The sequence below is a fragment of the Mus pahari genome, chromosome 7, assembly GCF_900095145.1.
Source record: "Mus pahari chromosome 7, PAHARI_EIJ_v1.1, whole genome shotgun sequence".
In the NCBI taxonomy this organism is placed as follows: domain Eukaryota; kingdom Metazoa; phylum Chordata; class Mammalia; order Rodentia; family Muridae; genus Mus; species Mus pahari.
Genome location: NC_034596.1, coordinates 74,508,820 through 74,529,606, shown reverse-complemented (window position 1 = coordinate 74,529,606; position 20,787 = coordinate 74,508,820). Strand labels below are relative to the sequence as shown.

Here is a 20,787-nt window from a genome sequence, read left to right as displayed (position 1 = left end):
CCTTGGTCTTGCAAACTTTATATGACCCAGCACAAGGGAAGGCCTGGGCCAAGTAGTGGGAGTGGGTGGGTAGGGGAGCAGGGGCGGGGGGTATAGGGAACTTTCAGGCTAGCATTTGAAATGTAAATAAAGAAAATAATAATAATTAAAAAATGCATTGTTAAAAAAAAAAAAAGCAAAACAAACAAAATACCAAACCAAACTGTCAACAACATCCTGTAACTTTCTATAATAGAATTTCTGGAGTCACTGTTTTAAACTACGGCACAATTTATGTTTTTTTTTTTTCTCAAAGTAAATGAAAAAAACTGTTTCTGCAATGGACTTAAGCCTCAGTAAAATAATTCTTTAAAAGAAAAAAAATTGACCCTATAGCAACTTTTAAAGTATCTAAAACCATGTTGCTAATTCAGACAGTGTGTTATGTACACAGCTCCAAGACTAAGTCATTTCTAGTATCTGGAAGTTTTCACTTTGACAAATATCTCCCTGTTTTCCCATCCCTCAGGACACTGGCAATCACTTTTCTGTTCCTAGGAGTCTGATTATTTTAGCTTCCATATGTAAAGGGCATCACATAGTATGTGTTCTACACTTGGCTTACTTAACTTAGTATAGCATCATCCACATTCACCCATGGTACACAAAATTTAAGATTTCTTTTAAAGGTTGAATATCCACTGCATGTATATACTGAATTTTCTTTACCCGTTCATGTGTAACTGAACATTTAGACTGTGCCCATGGCTTGGCTTTTGGGGATGCTGCTGCAGTGAACATAGGAGTATAGATTTGAGATCCTGGTATTGCTGAGACAGGCCTTAAACTTGAAATCTTCCTGCTTAGCCTCCCAAGCACTAGGATTACAGGCATGTACCACCACACTGGGCTAGGTACGTCTGCTGAAGAACATCTATTCAGCTCATTTTAGCCCAGTTTTTACTCAGTTTGTTTTTTGTTGTTGTCCAGGTTGTGCTACTGAGATGTAGGGTTTCTTTATATATTGTGGATATTAACCCTTTGTCACATACATGACTTATGAACGTTTCCCCATTCTACAGTTTGTTTTTTACGTTCATTGATGGCTATCTATTTGCTGTGCAGAAGTCTTTTAGTTTGATATAGTCCCATTTGACATTATTTGGTTGCCTACGTTTTAGGAGTCAGATTTCTAAGTGAAGCATTTGGTTGATGCTGAATTCTTACGGTACCGCTTTTTATATAAAATAGTAGCTGATGATCTCTCACAGGACTTTGAGCGGCTCCAGGAATTAGAGGCACTGAGCTTTCCAACCTTCAGCAAACCTCGAGGTTCATTTGTAAACAAGAAGTATAGAGACAGCAAGTCTTGGTTTCCAGGTGGTTTTGCACACTTTAGAAGGAGTGCCAGAGTGTCCTTCAAATAGCATAGGGACTTAGTAAGCATTTAATTAAATATACATTTCAGAAATTGTATGACTAGAAAGTATAAAATAGCCTACAAGAATGTATTGGATACCTACTTAAGATGAGACATTTTTCAAGAAAGGTAGCTATGGAGAGTACATGCTCTTGTTTTGGGGGGCTTTATGATATAACTTGGGGGCCTAGACACAGATATACAAAAGTTAAATGATACTGGAAGGCAAATGAATCACATAAGTTCCAAATAGAAGTTCATGGTGTTTGTAGCACAATGGAAAGTGGGACCAGTTAGAAAGCAGAGGTAGACCAGCAGTCCACATGCATGGGAAAAAAGATAGGAGGACTATGCAAAAGCCAGAAGGAAAAATGTTCCTGGGTACCTTAGCAGGAATGTAATCAATCAGCAAATATTCTGACCTTGTTCTTAAGGCTGTACCTGGTGACAGAACATTTAAGTTCTCTGTTCTTATAATGCTTATAATCTAGTACTTTAATTATACGATACCACACCGTGCTTCTGAGCAAAAGATGTGGTCAGAGATACACTGGGAGAAAGTCACGCTGCACCGATGTGTATCATACCATTATCTATGCAGGAAAGTCAGAAGCAAACCAGAGGTACTGAATAAAAACCATGCTACAAGTGGCCTCATTTCACTGTATCCCTGTCCCCACTGGAAAACTAAAGGTTGCCATTCAGTCACAAGCTTGAGATCTTCAACTGGAAAGCAGACAGTAAACAGGGGACTCGGTAATAAGTGTAGGGGAACACTGACCACCAGGGCTGCAATTTGCTTTCATTTATAACCTCTTCTCAGCAAAACAACTTTAAATTACACTTGTGTTCATCAGCTTAACAACTACTGAACTCCAAAAGAGCACTCTCTTTCTTAGAGACAGTAAAGGTCAGGGTTTAACTGGAAACTGAAAGTCTAGGCGCTCCCATTATTCTTCTCTGTGTAGTCTGTAGCACCAATGACAGAAATGGAGGTACCATGATAGTTACTCATCACTTAGACAGAAAAAGAACAGTAGTCAAGATACTCATTCTATCCTTTACTATACCACAGAGAGTGATTTGTCTCTGCAGTTGACTTATTTATAGAAGCCTTAAGGACAGACACAATGTTTTATTTATCTGTATGACCTCATGTGCCTAGCATAGAGCTTTGGACATTACTGAGAATAGAACTGAAGTGGAAACTTAAGGGTTCTTTGGCAAGTCAGTTGTGTCAGATGGTGTTTTGCTTGGGCAAACATGTGGAGATACATTTTCCTGAGGTGGACACAGGTAAAAAGATGTTTTGCTAAAGTAAGCACGTGAAAGGATGGATGTGTGATGAAGGATTCTTCGCTAACAACAGGCATGTGTCAGTTCACCTTATACTGCGTTATTGAGCTCCATTTGTCGGTACTCCATAGAGAGAAATGCACCAGAAAACTTCTGGTGGTGCTCTGGCAGCTTCTTGCCGCTTCCACAGACTCGGGCTGATTGGCAGGGTGATGTCAGCTGATATAGACTCATATAGAGTTTTGCTAAGGCAGACTCATGTGCTAAGGCAAGACACATGGTGAGGCAGGACCCGTGGAGGACAAGCGATATCTGGAGGGAGTATAAATAGGACTCAACAGACTGAGAAAGGCAGTAGTAGCCTTGCAATGCTTCTTGTCTCAAGTCTTCACTGACCTTTCTACTTTGTTGAGAGAGGCACAGCAGAGGACCGCTCCAAAAATCCCTGGTGGTCTCGGTCACTCCTGCTGACCCATGCCAACTCTGCTGAGGCCGCTGCTGATACGTGTTTGCTATCCCAACAGTACTGAACTGGACTGCTGGTATACTCGTGAAATATTTGGGAGTGGATCGAGCCACCGCTGCAGAATCCTGTGAACTGAACTGCTGGCAATGCAGATGGGATTCCAAAGAACCATTTCTAAACAGGTCCACTTCCCCGTATCCTAATAACCTTTCTTTTCCACTACCTCTAGTGGGTAGTGGGCTAGATGGGAGGCTAAAGCATTTAAGAACCTTTATTTAAAGTATGGTTGGGAAAAAAATTTAAGTTTACATTGAATTAAATAAAAGGGGAAAGAGGAAGAAAGTCTAAGATACAAAAAAGTAGGAGTTATGGGGTAGAGGAGGCTTCAGGCAGCATTACTATCTATCAACAACACTGAGGAAGGGACAATGAAGAGGACAGCATGATCTGTTCTTGTGGTTTTAATACTGCAAAAATATTAAGATAGAAAATATACAAAGCATTGGGAATGAGGTAACAACTAAAGGCTGCCTTTCACAGAGGGTACCGCGCATTGTATGAAGAACATTACAGACAGCCTCACTTACTCCCCACACCCAGGAAAGTCAGAGATTATACCCATTTTTTGAACAGGATAACTAAGGTCAGAGCCAGGATACACACCTACTCGAGGTCTAAATTTTAGCAAGATTGGACTATCCGTCAAGCCAACATCTAAATCCAAAGCCAGTGCTACACTCCCATAGCCCAGGGAGGTAAGACTGAGATGGTGGAAGTAACCAGACACTGAGTTTATTACAAAGATGAAACCAGGAGGATTCGTTTAAAGATGAAGAAGAGTGTTAAAATTAACGAGGTAGTAGATAATATCTATAGAAGCAGATGGCCAAAGGGAGTTGAGCCAGTACCTCAAATGCACGTCCCCTTCTCCAGCCATACCAGTACAGTGTCTTTATGAGTTTGACGACCGACTATAGCAAAGGCAATCACCACTTTACCTCCTTTCTAAAAACTGTTTATTTTGCAGTAATTTTAGATTCACCATAAAGTTGCAAGAGAATACAGAGTTCTCTTCTCCCGGCTCCTTCTACCATCTCACTCAGTACATGACAGCACAATCATCAAAACTAATGAATCGGGCCTGTGGGAACACTATTAGCTAAATCTTACCAGTCTTAAGCAGTTATCATTAAAACTACAAAATCACCACTTTGGATCCCATCAATACAAGAAATTATAAACTATCGATACACAATAACAAAAACAGTTTTAAAAGCAGCTCAGAAAAGATGCTACAGCTATGCTTCCTCTCTCTCCCCATCTTTCCCTTCCCTTCCCTCAGTTATGACTTTTAAGGGACAGAGACAGGTGGAATTAGCAAAGAAAAGTGTGACAAAGTGCAGAGAAACCAGTAGCCACCCCCACTGTCCTCTCCTAGTGGGGCTGCAAGGGCGTGCTTAAGGGTCTCTGCAGTGACTCAGGACAACATGTGCAAAGTGGTTTTAATCAGGAAACTTGGCTCAATTGTTAGTGTCCAGATTGTTATTAGGGGTCAATCAGGAGGTACACAGAACCCACTTAAATGACCTCAGCTAATTAGACTTCAGTCACCAGAGCAAAATCAATGCTCACCAAAACCTCATTGTTTGCATAAACTGTGATCAAACTAGTACCTGTGCCCTCAACCCTCATGCACACAAAAATACTTAGTAGGTAGAATATTCCCAGGGCTCAGAGCTCATCTCCCAGGACCCAGGCAAGAGTCAGGCCCAAAGGGAAGCTTTTTCTGAAAATCTGAGTGACCCAAGCCAGCTAAGTTAACCCTTTCCTCACAGTGAGTATATTCCTGGGCCACATGATTCATCCCAGTAGCACATGCTGGATCACCCTTCAGACACACCAATGCTGCCTTGCCAATCACCTGTTCATTAACCTGTATGTGTTTCTAGCTTCTGACTTTAGTTAACAAAAAAAAAAAAAAGTTTGCCACATCAGAAAAGGTGAGAAAAATAAAAGTGAATGTTCTAGGGTTTCACTAGCTAATGAAATAAAGGCTTACTACAGTGAGTTTAAGGTCCATGGATAGAAAGTAGGTAGGTTGAGAGATCATGGTGTAGGCAAACAGAAGGCCCCATGCTTCGGTGAGTCCTCCTCACCTCCAGAGTTCAGGGTATTTGCTCTCAGTGACTCATATGAACGGTTAGACTGAACCCAAAAGATCAGAGAAGCCACACGATAACGATACACAGCACAAACTCTGACTCCAGTGTTAAGGATCTGTGATTTCTATCTCAATGAACAACTTCATAAGACTCTCCAAAAACGTAAGCTCTGAACATTCATAAGAAGGCAGAATGGCAAAAACAGGCATATAAACCTATGTCACAAGTCAGAAGCACAAGATGAAAATTTTGCAATTAATAAAATTTCAATATTTTAATGAACTCCCCTATTAGTTTAAATTTTTTAGTATTTATTAGTGTCAATGATAAGGTATGATCTTAAAGATGAAGCCAACCTTGCATGATGGGACAGCTAAAGGTAAAAGAAAAGATAAATTCTGGACCATATAAAATTTGGTCAAATTAAATGGAGGGGAAAAAATTTATGCCTTTTTCAAATAATAAAAAGGTTAATCTTACTGTATTTTCTTCCCTTAAAACAAAAACAGTTTCTTCTTGTTAATGATCTGAATGCCTTTAAATGGTAAATGAAGAAGTACACATATTTTATTCACTTTTCTAAAGGTTTAAACATAAAAATGGATATTACTATTTCAAAAGAAACCTGAATAAACAGTCTATTAAGACATGCATATTCCCAAAAAGCACATAACAAAGAACACAGAGGACAATCACAGGAAAAATGGCTACAATTATGTCTTAGAATAATCTGGATTTCAACAACTACTGTAAAAAAAAGGAATGGGACAGGGCTACTGTGAACCATTTAATAATTACTCTTCTCAAGAATGTCCTATTATCATAATCTGCTCATGACTTCGCAGTGTGACATTACGGCTTTACTTGTATGGTAAATAGAATGGGCAGTGAATGGGCAGTACAACCACGGTCACCACTGACTTTAGAAAACAACATCTAAACTCTTCTCATATTATTTCCACTAACCATCTAGAAACAGTTTCAGAATTGTGGCGATTAGAATAGGTATGGCCCCATAGATTCATGTTTGAATATTTCACCCTAGGGAGTGGTACTATTAGAAGGTGTGGCCTTGTTAGAGAAAGTGTGTCATTGTATAGGTCGGGTTTGAGGATTCCTATACTCAGGCTCCACCCAGTACAGAAGAGACCCTCCTCCTGGCTGCCTTCAGAGCAAGATACAGAACTCTCAGCTCTTCCAGCACCAAGTCTGCCTGCATGATGCCATGCTTCCTGCCATGACTGCAATGGACAGAACCTCTGAAACTGGAAGCTAGACCTAATTAAATGTTCTCCTTTATAAGAGTTGCCTTGGTCAAGTTGTCCCTTCACAGCAATGAAACCCTAAGACAAGGATCTACTACTCCTTCCACTACTAACAAGAGTATGTTTTAAAGACAAAAGTTCTGCCCCACAGCAGCACACTCCTAAAATCTCTAAAGCATTGGAGGGAAAGAGTCCACCAGACTTCTGCAACTGTGTTTCTCAAACCACAGTCTTAATGTATTCAAGTCTATAAAATTCTCTCCTGAGAAAGTTTAATTTTATAACTCAAATTCTCCATAACATAATAATATGTGTGTTTCCAGTAAAGTGATGTCACTTAGAATCTCTTTGATGGTCAGTGACTAATGTAGACAAGAGCCATGACAGAATTAAAATATAAGCACATTCATGTCCACATGAAGCTCAAATGATGTCACCCTTCCCAAACAAAAGGTTTGCTGGTAGCTCAAAAGACAAGAGAAAACCTGAGTAATCACATTAACTATATAGCAAGAATGTTAAACCAAAAGAAGCTATAGCATATATGTTATTATATGCATAAATATATAAGCATAATATATACATATTATAAACACATATACATAAAAACATGTACATATTATAAACATATAAACCTTACAGTAATTATCTATAACATTAAATAAGCATAATCATTTATACAGCATTATGTTGATTACAAACACAGTACGCCTGATGATTTCATAAGTATCCTTTGTTAGGAAGGGTTATTCCTACCTATCATACTCCTGTGGTAACAACCCTGGAGTCAGCAATGGGGGTTCACGAGAATATCTACAAGTGTTGGATACATGGTTTGAATAAGGGAAAACAGGCATTCACCCAACACTTGCTTTTGTTCCCAAAGACATGTAGATGCTAACATGGAAGCAGTCAAGGCTCTTGGCCTTGACAAAGAACAGCAGGCTGTAGAACCTCTGCACATACTTGAACTCCAGAGTCTCTCTGCTCAAAGGTTGATGACAGTAACCACATTAATAGCACACCAATCAGGAAAAGGCTGCCCAGAAAGCAGTGAATAGTGCCACTTGCCTCCTAAAGACTAAATTTGATCAAGAACAAAAACAGAAAAACAAAAAAACCTCATGCTTCTTTGAAAAAAATCTAAACATTGAAATTTTTAAATATTAAGAAAAATGCAAAATATAAAATATTTCTAAAAGGAAAGGAAACTTTGAACTTATGAACCAAGCAAATGCCAGGTCCACAAACAGTGCTAGTCATGGTTTATTTGATTTAAAACAAAACAAACAAAAGTGGTAAAATATAAAAACAAATGAAAGTTTTATAGACCACAAAAATGAATTTTCAGCAAAATACAAAAATGTAAAGCATTCCTGTCTTTAAGTTTGTAATTCTTTGATGTGAGATAGCTTAGGCTACTCAGAGCTAGTCTAATAACAAGGCAAAATAATTTGAATTATAAAATTCTTGCTTTAGTAAAAATTTCATAAATAGTAGGGATGGGAGTTAGTGCCTTGAAGTAATTCAAAAACACCATCAGATTCCTGTTTCCTCCTATTTACTATTGATTGATTGATTGATTGATTGATTTTTGACAAGCGTATTGACGTCTAGCCTTGGCTGGCTTGGAACTCATTATTTAGACCAGGCTTGCCTTGTATGCACAGGACACACTCCTGCCTCTACTTGCTAGGATTAAAGGCGGTTGCACCTCCTAACTCCATAAGATATTGGTTGTGCTTGGAGCACTGAGCCTAAGGAGAAGCATCTGAATTAGGGACAGCACATACACCAGATCACAACCATGCCCAGCTCTGCGCATACATCAGATTACAACCATGCCCAGCTCTGCTCAGACACCAGATCACAACCATGCCCAGCTCTTCTCATACACCAGATCACAACCATGCCCAGCTCTGCTCAGACACCAGATCACAACCATGCCCAACTCTTCTCAGACACAGGACACCTGTTGTTTCAGAGAGCTCTACTAAAAACAAAAAAAAAGTAGAGTTCTTTTTCTTACTCAGAAAGATAAACTATCTTAGTGAGCTGCAAAACATCAGCCTAGAATTGCTGTCTAAAAAAGAAAACAACTTTTAAAAGGTTAATTTTCACATTTTGCAGAGGCTTAGGTCAAGCAACACTGTAAGTTAGTAAAAATAAGTAAGCAACTCATCTTAAATTTCTACTAAGTATCTCTTCAAAAAATTCTTTAAATTTTTCTATTCTACTTGACCAGGAACAATTCAAATATATCATTTTAAGTAACTATTAAAAACATAAAGATAACAGTTCTCAAGATAAACTTTGTAATATCTGATTTTAATTCAAACTATAAATTTTAGAGGCATTGAACTTTCTCCGACTTCTCGCTTGGCTTTACAAATGAAAGGCTACATGGTGACTCACATAATTTGTATATATTCTTTATGATACAAAGACCTGAGATCTTAATTTCTCCAAAACAAATAAAAACCAAATTTTATGTCAGGTTAAGGAATTTCCTTGTCTGGGTGGGGACATGGCTAAAACTGAAAAGCCTGGAAGAGTGTGCTAGCCCATGCCTGTAACCCCAGCATTAAGGCAAAAAGCAAGAGGGTCTGGTGGGAGGATGGTCGGGCTGGACAGCAGGATGCTGTCTGGAAGAAATAAAAGCAAACATAGTAATACCCAATGTTCCCGAGGCTGTGGAACAAGCACAGCACTCCCACATGTAGCAGAGTAGAGTGTAATTTAATATGCATTTCTGTGTTGTCTGCTGTGCATTGCCAACCCTGATAATCTCCCCTCAGATTTCCTGATCCCAATGCCCACCACAGAAAACCATTCCAACAGCTCTTTTAAGGTTTTCTCAGTGGCATTTCTACTAATGGTTGACCTCTGCCCATTGGAAGCAAACCAAAACAGCACTGAACAGGGTAACCTATGAACAGAGCCTAAAAGATCTAAGTTACAAAATCTACAGGATACACCGTCGCTGCAAAGAAAGTGTGCAGAAACAGAGCCGGGCCGCTCTGTGAGTTGTACCACTTAATAGTAATCTCAGCATGACAGACGTGACACAGAACATACAGAATGAGTAACCAGTGAGAAGGAATAAAGGAAGGGACGGTGGGAACCGTCAGAAGCACTTAAGTCTGTCCCGGGGTCACGTTATAAAAGGGGAGATAACCAGCAGAGAGGGTGGCTTACAAAAGCAGTTTCTTGCCATAGCAATCAAACTTTAGAAGGTCAGCTGTTTAGTCTTCCCTAAGTATATCATTCGATACTGTAAGGTCATGACCTTAAGAGACAAGAAGACACTTACTGGGATTGAAAACTCCCCAGCCAGGTACTTCAGTAAGGACGCTCCTTTGCCCAAGAACTTGGTCCTTTCTTTGATGTTGCCTTGAAGCTGCGGGTCAAACTCCTTTCTGACCACAGAAGCAATGGAGTCGACAATCACAAGCTTAACTCCTTTCGAAATGATCTCTTCGTCCAAAGAGTCAAGCCTATGAAAGTAGAATTTGTAAAATAACAAACAAGTTTAAGACACAATTTCTTTTTTATTTGTTTCTCTTTTCAGAAGGAAAATAGAAGAACACTGTATTAGGGTTTGAGAGAAAAGCCAAACACGGGATGGGCAAGCTGTAAATCCTGGCAGCTGCTGGGAGGAGGGAGCCAGCGAAGACTTAGAGTGCAATGGAGGTCTGCAAACATCTGTGAGGGGAAGAGGGCGTTAGGACAAACAGCGAGACAGATTGAGAGCAAACACGCTTAGGATTCTGGTTGTTCTCCAAGACAGAGACAGAGGCGAGGAGTGGACAGCCATGCTTTTGGAGCTAGAACTCAGGAAAGCAGGCAGGCCTAACCCTGAAGACGTGTAAGTAACTTCCAAGACATGACTTTAGAACGTGAAGGGGCTGGAGAGGTAGATAGATGTCTTGATGGTTACAAATACTCGTTTCTCTTGCAGAGGACCGAGGTTTGGTTTCCAGCACGTACGTGAGGGTTCACACCCATTGGTAACTCTAGTTCCAGGGGATCCCACCCACTCTTCCAACCTCCATGGAACTAGACATGAGTGGTATACACACAAACATGCAGGCAAATACTCATACTCATAAAATACAAAATAAATAAACCCAAAACAACAACAACAACAACACACTGAAAAGGTTAATCAGCTTTAAAATAATAACAAGCCAGCTCTGGTAACAGGTCTGTAGTCCTCACTACTCAGGAAACTGAAGAAAGAAATTTCCAAGGTCAAGGCTAAACTGGGCTACAGTGGGAGTTGTTCAAAACCATACTGGATAATGTCATCTGTACGTTATCAAAAGAAAAACTTTAATAAGGGCTGTGATGCAGCTCAGCTCTTGCCTGACACACATGAGGCCCTAGGTTCAATCCCAATAACACATGTGCACTTGCTCATGCACTCATGCATATGTTCACATACATACACACATACATACACACACACACACACACACTCTTCCCTGAGTTACAGTGATGGGTATAAAATTCAGCACACATAACTTAGGTCAGCACTCCTATCACATTGCATTCTTCTGGAAATAGCGACAATATTTTCATGTTGCCCTACAATACTACAAAAGCTGTAATTTTACAGGAAAGCTACTTATGTAGCCAATCTCTAAAATGGCCCCTCTTATTCCCCTATCCTGGTGTGTCATATCTTTGTATGAATTTCTACATAAATGCACTCCCACACTGCACAAGAGTTGGTCTTTGTGACAAGTGCTCATGACAAAATGGTGATGCTCTTATCAGTGGGGGTGAAAAACTACACTTTCCATATGTAAAGAAAGGACACCTTCCAATGGCGCACGCATGAGTGAGCTTGAGAACAGACATACCAGCCCACTGGTCAACAAAACAATTGCAGTCCTGGACAACAAGCAAAGCAGGAGAGCCAGCTAAGCCACTTCCAGATGCTCACTCACCAGAAAATACATATTTGCTGTTCTAAGTTGCCACATTGACAGGTAATTCACTAACAAAACAACTTATAATTAATAAACCACTTAGATTCTAAAATATTCGCTTATTTTTCCATTTTAAAGAAACATTTTTAAAAGAACAACAACAACTGAAGAGCACAAATTATTATTTCTTTAACTCCATTATATAAGAATTATTGTACTAAGAAGCTAAAATGGGGAGGGGAAAACTCTCAAAGCATTACTAAAATATTAAATATTTCAGTAATATGAAACCACCTACCTTTGTAGAAGTCCCTCACAAGTGAGCTCTTGGCAAAGATGAACTCTACTGCTGGTCAGAAGCAACTTTTCCTCAGTGTTAAAATACTGTGGAAAACGGGATTCTGCAATCTCAACCAGTCTATGGAGAGAAGGGAAGAGGATACAAGAGAGAATAGTGAATACTGAAAGCGAGAGACACTGCTGAGTCCCCCAACACACTCCACATGGGAAAGTCCTAAGACGTATCCATTGTCAGGTGTAAGCAATAGGCTCAAAACACAGGTCTAGAATACATGTGGCCTCTGTGCGAATTATCACAGGCTGACTATCAAGGGTTCTAGGTCTCAACAAATTTCCAACAAGCAACAATATTCCAAAGATTTCATTTCTGGAAATAATATTTTTATAGATAACATTTTCTTTTTCTTTTTTTTTTTAAAGATTTATTTATTTATTTATTTATTTATTTATTATATTTAAGTACACTGTAGCTGTCTTCAGACACTCCAGAAGAGGGCGCCAGATCTTGTTATGGATGGTTGTGAGCCACCATGTGGTTGCTGGGATTTGAACTCAGGACCTTTGGAAGAACAGTCGGGTGCTCTTACCTGCTGAGCCATCTCACCAGCCCATAGATAACATTTTCATAGCAGCTATTTTAACATATTAGAAATTTTAGAAAAAGCTTTCAGTTGCTTGAATGAACAAAGTCTGTTTCAATAAATATAGTACTGTATCTTAATAATAACATATCTATGTTGTCATGTCTCTTCCTAGAAAATATGCTTTCTCAATTAAAATTTAATGTTACTTAGTAGTTCCTTGGTAAACAGAAAATTATTGTTTAACCAAATTAATGCTATCCAGTTACTTCTTGGTTTTTTTTTTGTTTTTTGTTTTGTTTTGTTTTGTTTTATTTATTATATGTAAGTACATTGTAGCTGTCTTCAGACACTCCAGAAGAGGGCGTCAGATCTTGTTACAGATGGTTATGAGCCACCATGTGGTTGCTGGGATTTGAACTCTGGACCTTCGGAAGAGCAGTCGGGTGCTCTTACCCACTGAGCCATCTCACCAGCCCCAGTTACTTCTTGTTAACAAAAAGTTATTTTCTGAATACTGAATTCAGACCCGGAGGCTAAATCTCATCATGTGGGGCAGCTCAAGTGAAGAAGAGTGATAAATCAAAACATAAATGACAGCATTGTTTAGCACAAAGAGGCACAAAGGGCATCTCTGGAAATTACAAAAGTGTAAGATATAAAACTCAAAAAACAAAACTCTTGGAGTATAACTGTCTCCCAACTGAAATGACTCGTCAGCCCTACTTAGCCATCCAGGGAATCTGGAAAAGAAACTGCAAACCCGAAGCCACCCATAGTCTACGTTCACATTAGACAGGAGAACAGAAGAGCAGTGTCTTCATCTCCAGTTAACGGGTTCTGGGAAGAGGCTGAGAACTTTAAACTGATAAACAAAACAAATCCCTAAATATGCTATAATCAGAAGCAAGGGAGGGACCTAAAACAGGAAAAAGAAGAGAAAAATGAAGATAGTCAAGAACTTTTAAAGTTCATTTTCAGTCAACTGAAAAGAAAAATATATAATTTGGTTCAATAAGAAGAGATAAAAATGCTTCAAGAGAAAAATAGTATTTAAAGGGGTATCTGGGTGAGGCGTGTTTGACAAGGCATGGGGCCTGAGGGAAGAAGGACAGGAAGTAAGAAAAGTGAAAAAGAAATGATGTGCTGTTGGCCATGGAAATTGGGCAGACTGGGAGGGTTTGTAGAAGCATGACATTTTTATGATTACAGTGATGGTGGTGGTGGTGGTGGTGGTGGCGGTGGCGGTGGCATAACTGTGATGTGAGCTCAGTGCTCAGTAGAGAAGGCAGCTGGAGCTCTAGCACTTGGAAAACACCAGCTTTCAATAGGATGGGTACAGCCACATGTACTGCAAACTTGATGTCTCACCGTTTGGATAGCCTGTTGCTAGGAGCAGAGGAGAGCCCCTAACTTACACAGTGCAACACTCGGCTGGTTTCCACCAGTGGCTTGAGTGGTGAAAGGTGCTGAGTTTCCTTACTTGTTCCATTAAGCCTGCTCGGAGGAGTCATAGTCAGTATATGGACTGGAGCTACTGTTCTCACATTTGTCATGCTAAGTAACTATATTGAGTAGATGCAACATTATCAGCCATGTGTTACAATTTTCTAAAGGCTTCTTCTCCAAATGACTTCTATTTTGGGAAACTTTTTTTAAAAAATATAAATCAAAATAAATATCAGTGAAGTTTTTCTAGATGCCTGATATCAATACCATTAGTACCCAGTGACAATTTTCTTCACAAGATCTTGTTCTTCAGGGGAAGCAACAGAAAATCTATCTTTGCCACCAAAGATAATCACATAAAGTTTGAAAACAGTGCCACCCAGTGGGTATCTTTTAGCAAAGGCATGCCTTTGAAAAGATGCATCTAAAATTCATTCATTCAAGATTTGCTGAGGACCTATACCATGGGCCAGGCACTACTAACTACTGTAAGTATTGAGTATATGACATCACTGTAAGTATTGAATATATGACATCACTGTAAGTATTGAATATATGACATCACTGTAAGTATTGAGTATATGACATCACTGTAAGTATTGAATATATGACATCACAATACCCCCTATAAAGGAAATGACAAGCAGAGGAGAGAAGAAAGTTACATTCTCTGCGTGCTGGCTAGATTGTGTCACCTGGACACACACTAGAGTCATCTGAGAGGAGGAAACCTCAGTTAAGGGAACGCCTCCATAGGATCCCGCTGTGGGCCAGCCTGGAAAGGATTGTTTTTATTAGTGATGTATGGAGGAGGGCCCAGCCCATGGTAGCTGGTGCCATCCCTGGGTTGCTGATCCTGAGTTCTGTAAGAAAGCAAGCTGAGCAAGCCATGGCAGGCCAGTAAGCAGCACCCCTCCATGGCCTCTGCATCAGCTCCTGCCTCCAGGTCCCTGCCCTGTTTGAGTTCCTGTCCTGAATTCTTTTGATGATGAACAGTGATATGGAAATATTTGTTGGAGCTTTCAGTTTTTGTGTTTTCTTTCTTTCTTTCTTTCTTTCTTTCTTTCTTTCTTTCTTCTTTTCTTTTTTAAAATTTTTTGATTATTTATTTATGTATTTATTCTTTTCTTTTTTAAATTTTTGATTATTTATTTATGTATTTATTTATCTCTTTATTTATTTTTGGGTCATCTGTTTCTTTACAGCAATAGAAGCCCTAAGACATTCCAGAAGGAGAGAAAATCAAAACATATCAGAGGCCAGCTACAGTGCTCTAATGGTTAGTGTAGCTGGAACAAGGAGCAGGAAGAATATTGAAAGATTGAAGGGGAGAAAGCCAGAGAGCTAGGCAGAAATCAAGGTCCCCTCAGACCCTCAGATCTGTGGTAGTCTGTTTGGGTTTTATTAAGAAAACTGAGAAGTGTGGGAGCAGACCTGATACCATCAGGTTTCCTTTTTTAACAGACCATTACCTTAACCACTCAGTCACCGCATCCCACAAATGTGTCTTTAAAAATAAAAATAATTTTTTTTTTAAAGTAAAAGACTGCTCTTGGGGTGGATCGGTGCTAGAAACCACTGGCTGTTCTTTCAGTAGATAGAATTCATTTCCCAGCACCCACATGGTGGTTCAAAACGATCCTTAACTCCAGACCTAAGGGACCTGCCATCCTCTTCTGGCCTCTGTGGCACCAGGCACACACTCATCGCACATACATACACGCAGACAAAACATCCATACACATAAGATACAAAATAATAAATAAATCTTTTTGAAGGTCTGCTCAGGAGTCTAGGGAGATGGCTCAGCAGGCAGGAGTGTCTCAGGCTTGATGGCCGCCAGCCTAGCTCCAAGGCCAATAAGAAACAGTCTTAAAGGAGGAAGTTAAAGAATGAGACCGCAGGACACCCAACATCCTCCTCTAGCCTCCATACACAGGCATACACACCTACACACACACACACACACACACACACATGCAAACAGACACACACACACACAGATGGAGGAACAAAGGGAGGAGGGAGGGGAGGGAGGAGATGGTGCTAGATGTCAGAAAATGTTTCAAAGGGCAAGGGTAAAACAAGATGAGCTGGCACTGCTGTCTACAGAAGAAACATGGTGCCTTGACCTAGGGAGATAACACCTCAGATAATTAGGAGCAACTGGATTTAAAGTATAATTCAGGTGGGGAGCTGGAAGAATTTGATTAATTGGATGAATCTAGAACAGTGATTCAATCAGGATTGTAGTTACTGGTGTTCTTGTGTGTGGGGGGGTGTATTTAAACAGGGAAATCCAGAATTCATCTTCAACTATATCAAGCTATCCATATATTTAGATGTGACTATGATATGTTATTATGTCAAGTGGTAAATGTATATAAATCTGGAGCTTGTGGGAAAGCTCAGAACATGAACACACGACCCTTCTGCCATAAAGAAATGTTCTAAAACCATGAGAGTGCATCTGAGAGACTGAGGACAGGTAGAGGATGAGAGTGGATCTGAGAGACTGAGGACAGGTAGAGGATGAGAGTGGATCTGAGACTGAGGACAGGTAGAAGATGAGAGTGGATCTGAGAGACTGAGGACAGGTAGAAGATGAGAGTGGATCTGAGAGACTGAGGACAGGTAGAGGATGAGAGTGGATCTGAGAGACTGAGGACAGATGGAGGATGAGAGTGGATCTGAGAGACTGAGGACAGATGGAGGATGAGAGTGGATCTGAGAGACTGAGGACAGATGGAGGATGAGAGTGGATCTGAAAGACTGAGGACAGATGGAGGATGAGAGTGGATCTGAGAGACTGAGGACAGATGGAGGAAGACCAAGATCCTAAAACTGAGTCCAGAATTCTCCAAGGCTTAGAAACTGACAAAATGGGGAGGGACCAGAAACATAGACTAATGTGGTCAGAAACAGGGATAAAACCTAAGAAGCCAACTGACTGGAACTGTTGGGGAGAACATGGTGGCTGTGATGGAGCTGAGAGTCAACACTCCCTGGTGATGTCACAGCCAACATACTGTGCAAGGGCAGCACATTATTCAGTTTATAGTAATATTGGCATACACAAACTTACCATGTTACCAGTCATATAAAAGCACAGTATACAGCACTTGGTGGTATTTCTGGCTGTGTTCACTCTGCTAGCAATCATTACTTCAGAGTGTAAGTTACCTCTACAGCATTTTTAAGATCTGTAAAACACAATGCATCAGCCTCACACTGCTTCTGCTCACCACATCTTTTGATTGTGTGCAGAGGCTACATCCATGATGAACACACATAGCAGTCTGTGTAAGCACACGAGAACAGGGTCACAGGGCTAACTGACTTAGTAATATGGTCCCCAAACCATACCACCACCACTAAGCAACACATGGCTGCATTTTATGCACTGTTGAGTTGAAGAAAGTTTTGAAAATCAATTTCAATATAGGGCTAGGAAATAAAGCCAGTATGGAGTGAATTCAAGATAAATAATAGGGAGATTTTGCCTTCTGTGCACTAAAGATTAACTGGCTTGGGAATTGACCCGATAGCATCAACTAGAAAAGCAGACAAAATATCTGAAATAACAGTTTCACACACTAAACAATAGTTCAAAACTGTGACCCTCATGAGAAAGGAAACTAATAAAGGAACCTGAAGTATGTCCCAGGCTCACACCAGAGGCACTTTCTATTCTACGACACAAAAAAAGGGAAGCCGGTGTGAGCCTGGTGGACCCAAAGATGAGATCAGAGTATGAAATGGCTAAGCTGGTAGAACTCATGAAGTCACGTGCAGAAAAGAAGAGGTGACCTGGTGGGGAGGGGTACACTCCAGAACTAATATGCATAAAGTATGGGAGGAAACTCTTCAGGATGAACCAGGAGACAACATGAGACTAAACACTTCCAGCACTCACACAAGATGAGAACAGTGCATGTTCCCACACCAACGAGGAATACAGAGATCTCACAATACCCTGGGCAACAGGTGGAGTCCTCCAAGGGACTTCACAATGCTGAGGCTTAATCGGTCTCAAAGACCATCAAAATAATCTCAACTATATATTAAAACAAAAAAATCTAACACCTTAGAGATGTACATTAAAGTCCAGCATCTAACATAGCAATGCCTAACAACCATTAGGAAAGGGGCTGGAGAAATGGCTTAGCCATTAAAAGTACTGTCTGCTCTTCCCCCTAAGGACTCAGTTTCAACCCAGCACACAGCCATCTGTAACTTCAATCCCAGGGGATCCAACATCCTCTGTGGGAACCATGGACTGGTGCACAGATATACACATGCAGGCAAGCACTCAGACACATAAAATAATAAATTTTTTTCATTAATAGGCATGTAAAGGAGAAGAAAAGATCTATAGGCAGGACAAAATTAAGTTACTAACAAAAGACCAGAAATTGTATAGATGATGGCATTATTAATGCCCTCAGAAACAACTACTTGCAATCTTATAAGTGTATGTAAGTAGGTAACTGAGAGGATAGACCAGAACACTATGCACTGTAGGCACAAACAAGAATAATCTGTTTCTGTGAATAAACACTTACTTGACCATGTATTTATTCACTTAGTATTACAGCCGCTTTTGCACTGACGGCAGAACTGAAGAACTATAAAAGACTAAGAGCTGGAGGTGGCTTGCAGCCTTAATCCCAGCACTACACGGGAGAGGGAGAAGCATGGGTTCCCCCGAGCTACACAGCAAGACTGTCAGAAACAAAGGAGAGAGAGGGCGGTAACTCGGTTGGCACGGTGCTTGCCTGGCAAGCATGAGGCCCTGGGTCCAAGCCTCAGAACTCAGGGGGAAAAGCAAGGAGAGACAGCCCAGGCTTGTAATCTCAGAGCTGGGGAGGCAGGGACAAGCTGGTCCCTGGGGCTCCCTGGAGAACCATACCAGACCACTGAGATTTTTATCTCCATGAAAAAAATAAATAAATAAATAAATAGGAGCTGGTACCTAGAAAGTTTGCTCGGTGGTTAGCAGTGCTTGCTAACAGAACTTCTGGAGAACCCAAGTTCAATTCCCAGCACCCACATGGCAATTCACAACCATGTGAACTCCATGTTCCAGGCAATCCAATTCCCTCTTCTGACCTCCTCCGGCATCAGGTAAACAAGTGATGCATAGACATGTATAGGGATGCATAGAACACCCATAACATTTTTTTTTTTAATTTTTAAGGAGGTAGACAGCACCTGAGAAATGGTACCCAAGGCTGGCTGGCTGTTGGGTTCACAGGATTGCACACATGTGCATTTGTGCACATACACACACATGCACACACACACTAACACACAGATACTCACATATATATACATGCAACTGCATGCACATACTCTTGACAGAATCAAGAACTAAAATAGATTAGATAAATAGATAGATAGATAGATAGATGAGAAATAAATAACAAAATCAAAATAGCTGTAAGGAATGCCTACAAGGTTAATGCTCTTTCTGAGATGTATCTGAAACAAGAATGTTAAAGCTGTGCTTAAGGCAAAGCACATGTGACCTTTGAGTTTTAACCTCATCAACAGTCCTCAACCATAAACCTGAATAACGAACGCACTATCAACCAACCCACAATGGCACTTATAAAATGAATTCTTCAGGATAAGAGAAATAAGCAAACCAGCTTTTCCTTTTACTTAGTGTTTACACTGAGTTAATCTTTGGCCGTGGTTATAAATTACATCCTTCAAGCAATGTAACACCACAAGCCACAAATCATATATACAGCTATTGTTAAGACACTTGGAGGTTTCTCTCCAGCCTGCCAAATCTCAAGAAGGCATTATCTCCTTGTAATCCTGCTACATGCTGACTGCCCGTTCCATCTTTTGCTGCTTGTCACAAAAAAAAAAAAAAAAAAAACCATAATGTAATGGTTATTCAATTCATATGGATGGCAGTTCCCATAGCTGTCAAATGCCCACAGGCTGGAATACAGATCTGGTCAGTAGATTACTTTGCTTAGCCATCTTCTCAAGCTGTATGTAAACTTACGGCATCTAAGACTATACTGTGTTTTAAGCAGATGTCTAATAGGTAAAACTAATAAAAACAGACATTTTTTCTGAATCATCCAGAAGAGGGCGTCCATAACCTTGCACAGTCGGCATCTCAGCCTCTCTTTCAAATTCCTTTTCAGTCTCCTACCACACCCCCCAACCCCAATCTCTTCTTAAGTCCAGAACAACCTGGGCTCTGATTAAACACTGACTTACCAACCCAACCCACCGCCAGGTTCCTCCTCCTCCTTGCTTTGGTCTCACTTTTATTCCTAAACAAGCCCTCACAGCTCACCCTGATTGCTAGAGCCCCTCCTCCCCTTGCTTCCCCATTCTCCACATAAAAGTGGTCTAGTGAGAGAGCTGCAGGGGAATTACTGTGGCTAAAGAAAACATCTGCAGGTAAGAAGATGAAGGGCGTGGTGGCACATCCCAGCACTCGGGAGGCAGAGGCAGGCGAATTTCTGAATTTGAGGCCAGCCTGGACTACAAAGTGAGTTCCAGGACAGCCAGGGCTATACAGAGAAACCCTATCTCGAAAACAAAAAACAAAAAAACAAAAACAAACAAACAAAAAAAGATGAAAAGTAGCTATCCTGAAAACCTCCCTGCCCAGTGATGCTTGCACTTAATCCCAGCACTCCACTCAGGAGACAGAGGCAGGCAAATCTCTGTAAATTCAAGGCCTGGTCTACATAGTAAGTTGCAGGATATCCAGGGATTTGTAGAGAGACCTCGTCTCATAGATAGATAGATAGATAGATAGATAGATAGATAGATAGATAGATAGATAACAAAAAAATTTAGCCAGGCGTGGTGGCGCACGCCTTTAATCCCAGCACTCGGGAGGCAGAGGCAGGTGGATTTCTGAGTTCAAGGCCAGCCTGGTCTACAAAGTGAGT

General features: G+C 40.5%; 1 protein-coding gene across 1 annotated transcript in view; it reads right to left on the bottom strand.

Moving 5' to 3' along the window:
- The window catches only part of Rad51b (RAD51 paralog B), a 528,672-nt gene that overhangs the window by 483,081 nt on the left and 24,804 nt on the right, over positions 1–20,787 (bottom strand). Inside the window, exons 6-7 of the mRNA XM_021202264.1 lie at positions 11,824–11,943; positions 9,902–10,085 (exon numbers count right to left, since the gene is read on the bottom strand). Coding sequence (XP_021057923.1) covers positions 9,902–10,085; positions 11,824–11,943 — 304 coding nt within the window. The remainder of the gene's footprint in view (positions 1–9,901; positions 10,086–11,823; positions 11,944–20,787) is intronic.